The 5,533-nt window shown below is 64.3% G+C and overlaps 1 protein-coding gene across 2 annotated transcripts; it reads left to right on the top strand.

Moving 5' to 3' along the window:
* Positions 1–2,260: 2,260 nt before the first annotated feature.
* IER5L (immediate early response 5 like) lies at positions 2,261–3,388 on the top strand. Of its 2 annotated transcripts, XM_086625285.1 has the most exons (2): positions 2,261–2,656; positions 2,693–3,388. In XM_086625285.1, exons 1-2 carry the CDS (start codon positions 2,345–2,347, stop codon positions 3,332–3,334), a joined length of 954 nt encoding a protein of 317 aa, XP_086481411.1. In that variant the 5' UTR covers positions 2,261–2,344; the 3' UTR covers positions 3,335–3,388. The 2 variants fall into 2 exon arrangements, with proteins under 2 accessions (XP_086481411.1, XP_086481410.1); XM_086625284.1 differs by having other exon boundaries at positions 2,261–3,388.
* The last annotated feature ends 2,145 nt before the right edge of the window (positions 3,389–5,533 follow it).

The following is a 5,533-nucleotide window of genomic DNA, read 5'->3' as shown; positions in this document are numbered from 1 at the left end:
CGGGTCAAGAGCATCCTACAAGAGCTTGGGAATGCACAGAGTGTCATTCACACCAGTTTGCGTGGCTGAGGGAAGATGGGGAGAAAGTTGCTCCACAAGCAAGCTTGCACAAGCAAGGAGGACTTAGCTGGCTGCCACTCAGGAGGCAACGAGCTACCTCAGCCCAGCTACTGTCCCAAGGGCCCTTCCGCAGGGAGAAAATCCTCTGTGGCACTATGCCTGCTCCCATTTCCTTAGACGGGGGTTACAGGAGAGCTGAGCCAGTGGAGTCTAGCAAACAAGCAAAGCCCCCAGCCCTCCAAGCATGGTTCCACAGCCCTCCATGGAGCCCAGGCTTTGCACAGTGCCCCCAAAGCTGAGGAGTCCAGTGACCACTTTGCACAGCTACCACTGTGGTTTGGAGGTTGGGCTGTACCAGCTGCAGCAAGGGCTTCAGAGGTTTGCTAGCCAGTGGGCTCCCCACAACCTGCAGGCACGAGGCTGCTCGTAGTCACTGCTAAGATAGGCACACCAGCACATCCCCCAAAGCAGGCACCCAGCACAGGGAACCTCTGCAGTCAGTGAGGAAACCCCCTCCTCTCCCAGACCTTCTGCTTTCAGAAGCAGTTCTGCAGGTCCCACTGCCCCAGCACTGCAGTTCTTCCCGGGCTCCACAGCTCACAGCCCCTTCTCTCATCATCCCCAACACCCCCCAGTTGCACGACCAGCCCCCAGCTCTTACCTGCTGGCCAAGGGTTGCTCCTCTGCAGCGACATTGGCTTCCTCAACTACTGCTGCTCCCCGGGCAAATGGCTGTCCCTCGGTGACCAGGTCCTCTGAGCAGACAGCACGGGGGGCAGCTCTGAGTCCCTGCACCCCCTCCATCCCACAAGGGCCTGCCCAGACCCACCCCCTCCACCACATGCACCCTGTGAGGGGACGTGCTTTGGAGCAAGGATCTCCCACCGCCCCACAGATTCAAGGCATCTGTGTGCAACGGGGTGGAATGGGAGCCCTTAATTAGCCACAACCCGTGCACGGTCCTACGCCCACTTTAGGGGAAAAACTGGTGTGATTGGGGTACTTTCTGAGCAGTGACTGGTGCACGGTCCTGCTCCTACGTGGGAGGAAACATCTGGCTCGTCTCTGCGAAGCACGAGGCGAAGGTGAGTGTTTGCAAGGTGGGAGAAGGGGCTGCACCCACCGGGGGCTGCTTGCTGCCGGGCCACGGCGGGAACCAGCAGCGCTGGGTGCCACCAGCCCTCCGTAACCTCTAACGCCGCAGCGCGGGTGCAGCCCGAAGCGGAGGGGGCTGCACCGGGGTCTGCAGGGGGGGACAAGGGGCTGCGTCCAGCCGGGAAGGGAGCAGCCCCCGGCGCACCCGGGGAAGGGCCTCGCAGAGAGCGCTGGCTGTGCCGGTAGCACCGAGCGCGCTGGGAGCAAGCAGTGCTGCCGGCGGTGTCACCGTGGAAGGGGCGCAGGGGGCCCGGTAGCCCCAGAGAGCGGAGCGGGGCAGCCCGTGCCGCGTCCCCGGGGGGCGCCCCCATCCTCCCGGCTGCTTGGGGCCGCCCACCGGGGCGGGAGCCGCCCCTCGCTCACCTGTGCGAGGGGCGCGGCGCGGGGAGGCGGTGCCCCGGCCCTACCGCCGTTCTGGGCGGGGCACCCGCTGCCCGGCACAACCCGCCCGCCCCCCGCCCGGTCCGGCCGAGCCGCTACCGAGCCCCCGCCACCCTCCCGGGCCGCGCCGCGCCTGTCAGCATTTGAACGGCGCGAGGGGCCCGCCTCGCCCCTATTGGCCGCTGCGCCCGCCCGTCAGGCCGCCCGCCGCCGCCCCGTTGGCCGCCCTCATCGGGGGGGCGGGGCGGGGCCGGCGCGATGTTATAAAAGGCGGGGGGCGGCCGGGCGGGCGCTCAGTGCCGCTGCGCGACAGGTACCGGCCGGCGAGGGCGGGGCGGTGTGTGTGGGGGGGGAGAGAAGGGGGCGGGGCGGGCGGGCGCGCGCGCGCGGAGGGCGGGCGGGCGGGGGCGGCGCGGGGCGGGGGCGCGCGCGGCGCTGGTGGCGCTGGCTGCACGCGCCGTGCCTGCACGGAGCGCGGCGGCGGCGGCAGCAGCGGGAGCCACCGGCGCGCGCGGCGATGCCCGCTCTGCTCCCGCCGCTGGCCGCCCCCTGAAGACACCCCTCTCTATTTCCCCCCTCTTCAGCGACCTCAGGCTCTTCCCCCCCCTTCCCCTTTCCCCCCCCCTTTCTGTTTCCCTCCCCCCCCCCTCCCCGCCTCTTTATCCTCCTTTTTTGCGACCCTCCGCACCCTCCCGGCTGCCGTGTGGATGCGGCCCGGGGTGCCTGGCTGCGCGGGTGGCGAGAGCAGATGCTGAGGGGCCGGAGGAGGATGGAGTGCACCCTCGATGCGCAGAGTTTGATCAGTATTTCCCTGCGGAAGATCCACAGCTCCCGCACGCAGCGAGGCGGCATCAAGCTCCACAAGAACCTGCTCGTCTCCTATGTGCTCCGCAACGCCCGGCAGCTCTACCTGAGCGAGCGCTACGCCGAGCTCTACCGCCGCCAGCAGCACTACCCCGACGGCGCCCCGCTCCTCGCCATGCCCGCCTGCCCGCCGCCCGCCGCCGCCCCGCCGGAGCTGGCGGGGCTCCCGCTGCCCGCCGACACGCAGGACCGCGAGGCGCGGAGCTGCGCGGCGGCACGGGGCGGCGCGGAGCTGCTGGAGGTGCCGGTGTGCGCGGCGCCCCCGGAGCTGCAGCGAGCGCCCTGCAGAGACTCGTCCCCGGGCTTCTACCGGGCCGCCGGCAGCGCCGGTCCCGGTCCCGGCGGCAGCAGCGCGCCCCCGGGGCTGCTCTACGCCGCCGGCTGTGACTTCGGGAGCGGCGGGGCGCCGCACTGTAGCAGCCGCACCACGGTGCTGGATTTGGACACTCACGTCGTGACCACGGTGGAGAACGGGTACTTGCACCAGGACTGCTGCTCGCAGTGCCCCTGCTGCTGCCAACCGGCACCGGGGCTCGCCTCCCCGCCGCCCACGCCGGGCACCAAGCGCAAGTATTACCCGGGGCAGGAGGAGGAAGAGGAGGGGGTGGAGGAAGGGGAGCCGGGGGGAGGCGGGGTGGCGGGCGGCCCCCCCTTCGCCCCGTGCACCAAACGCGCCCGTTTCGAGGAGTACAGCGCCGAGCACCCCCAGGACTCTTCCAACATCTCCAACTTGATCTCCATCTTCGGCTCCGGTTTCACGGGGCTGGTGAGCCGGCAGCAGGCGGACTCGGAGCAGCCGCTCAACGGGCAGCTGTGCAGCAAGCAGGCGCTGGCGAGCCTGGGAGCCTGGACTCGGGCCATCGTCGCGTTTTAGAGAGGAGCGGGGAGCAAAGAGAGGGGGGAGAGTGTTGCAAAACCGGGGGTGCGATCCGAGGGACAGCGGCTCCGGAGCGGGGGGACCCTGAAACAAAGGCGGGGAGGGGGGGGGAAGGTTGGGGCGAGGGGAGGGGGGTTGGGGGGGTGCCGAGGGGTGCGCAGGGGAGGTGGGAGGGCAGAGCCACACTAGTGTTTTATAAATTGTACAATAAAGAAAAAAAAATCTAAGATCTTGGGACTTTATTTTTGCAGAGATGAGAGAGAAAAAAAAAAACCAAACAACAACAAAAAAGCAAACAAATGAAAACAAAACAACAACAAAAAAACAACAACGAAGCACCTATTTAAATAATCCTCTTTGTGTCCGCTCGGGTTCTCTTTGCGGCGGCTCTCCCCGGGCCGGTGCTGGCGGTGGGGAGCGCCACGTGAGAGCCGGGCCCCACCGCACCGGCCCCGGGACCCCGCGGCGGGGAGCGCCCCCGGTTCCTCTTCCCCGCCCCGGGCTGCCCCCGTGGGGTCCCTCCGCTCCCGGCTCGGTCGGTTTTGGGGTGCGGGGAAGGGAAAAGCAGCCGCTGCCCGTTCGCTTTTGTGCGTTTCTTTATATGTTTAAAAAAAAAAAAAAAAGGCAGAAATGAAAACATTTCAACTTTCCTCCCAGAAGAAACGTGTGCGATGTGACTTCTCCTTCCCACCGCTTGTGCCAGGGTAACGCTGGAGGGTTACGAGAGCTGAATTTGGGGGGTGGGTGGGGGGGTAAAGTAAGGGCTGGCGGTCCCTCCGGGCTGCTCCCTGCCGCGCCGGGGAGGGGGCGAGCCGCCCCCGGCAGCCCGGAGCCTCCGCCTCGGTGTGTGTTTGTGATGCCGCAGGTAACCGTGTAACACTACTCACGTCTCCGGTGTGCTGTGTCGGGTCTCTGACTTCTTTTTTTCTTCTCTATTTTTTTTTTTTTTCCCCCCTTAAGTTCAACTGTTCTGGTTTCAGCCTTCCAAATCATACAACCAGCATTGTTTGGTCTTGTGAAGAGATCTGTCTCCTGTAGAGTCTCTTGATTTTTTTTTAATATATATATATTATGTTTTTCCTAAAGAAAAACCTTTTGTTGTAAAAAGGTGGGTTTTCTGGTCGTCCCCCTCTCCTTGTTTGTTTGGGGTTTTTTTTGGTTTTGTTTTTTTTTTTTTTGCAGCCTGCCCACTCCCAACTTCACGGCATCAGCACTATGTGTAACTGAGGATGCTTTGCCAAACGGTCTGTTGGGGTCTTTTTTTTTTTTTCTTTCTTTCTTCCCCTCCTTTTTCTTTGTTTGTAAGCCCGTATTTTTGTGCATATGGAATTGTATATCACCGGGTAAAACTGTTCAGATTTGTTTAAATTTCTAATCTTAATAAAAAGTCGATTATAAAGTTGCTGTGCCCTCGATTTCCTTCACACCGCAGCCCGCGGAAGCCCCTCTCCTGAGCCACCGCTTCTCCTCTGCACCGAGGAGCCTTTGCGGAGGCTCTGACACCCCCCCCCCCCCCCCCCGTGCACCTACCCTGGCCCGGCAACCCCCCCTTTCTTCCCTTCCGAACACCATCCAGCTTCACCCTCTTCCCCCCCACCGGCTGGCAGGAGGCAACAAAAGCGCCTCCCACCCCCCTCTCCCCGGGGGTCTGGAGATGCCACGCAAAGCGAGTCCCAGGTGGGGAAGGGGACGGAGCTGGCGTCCCCTCCCCGCTTCCCTCGGCGGGGGAAGCCGGCACGACCCCCCCTGGCCCTGCCCCTGCCTCTACCTGCCCGGCCGGGCCGCCCCCGGCACCTGGGCGGCAGCGCCGCCGCCTGCGCGCTCCTCCGCGTCCCCCGATGCGCTCGGGAAGTTTTTTTTAAGTTGGAGTTTGTTATCACCGCGCGGGGCCGCTGGGTGGTGCGGGCGGGTTTTCCCTTTTTTTTTTTTCTTCACCCCCTTTTTGTGTGTGTATTTTTTTCTAAACCCCCCTCCCCTGCTTTAGACCAAAGGAACGAAGCCGCGGACTCCTCACCCACCCCCGCCCGACCGCAGAAGGGGAAAACGCAATTTATTTTTTTTTTTTTAGTCCATGCAAAACGCGCAGTTTTCAGCATCCAGCGCAAATCCCGCAGCCGGAGCCGCTCCTCTGCCCCGGCACTCCCATCATCCCCGGGACTCCTCCGCCCGGACCACCGCAGGCACAAAACCCCCTCC

Source organism: Tauraco erythrolophus, chromosome 22 (genome assembly GCF_009769465.1).
Source record: "Tauraco erythrolophus isolate bTauEry1 chromosome 22, bTauEry1.pri, whole genome shotgun sequence".
In the NCBI taxonomy this organism is placed as follows: domain Eukaryota; kingdom Metazoa; phylum Chordata; class Aves; order Musophagiformes; family Musophagidae; genus Tauraco; species Tauraco erythrolophus.
Note: the sequence above shows the minus strand (reverse complement) of the source record. Positions and strands in the feature narration are given on the sequence as shown.

What these genes read in the sequence shown, in the direction of transcription:
- IER5L (XM_086625284.1), top strand. Translation starts at nt 2,345, where the DNA reads ATGCTGAGGGGCCGGAGGAGGATGGAGTGCACCCTCGATGCGCAGAGT.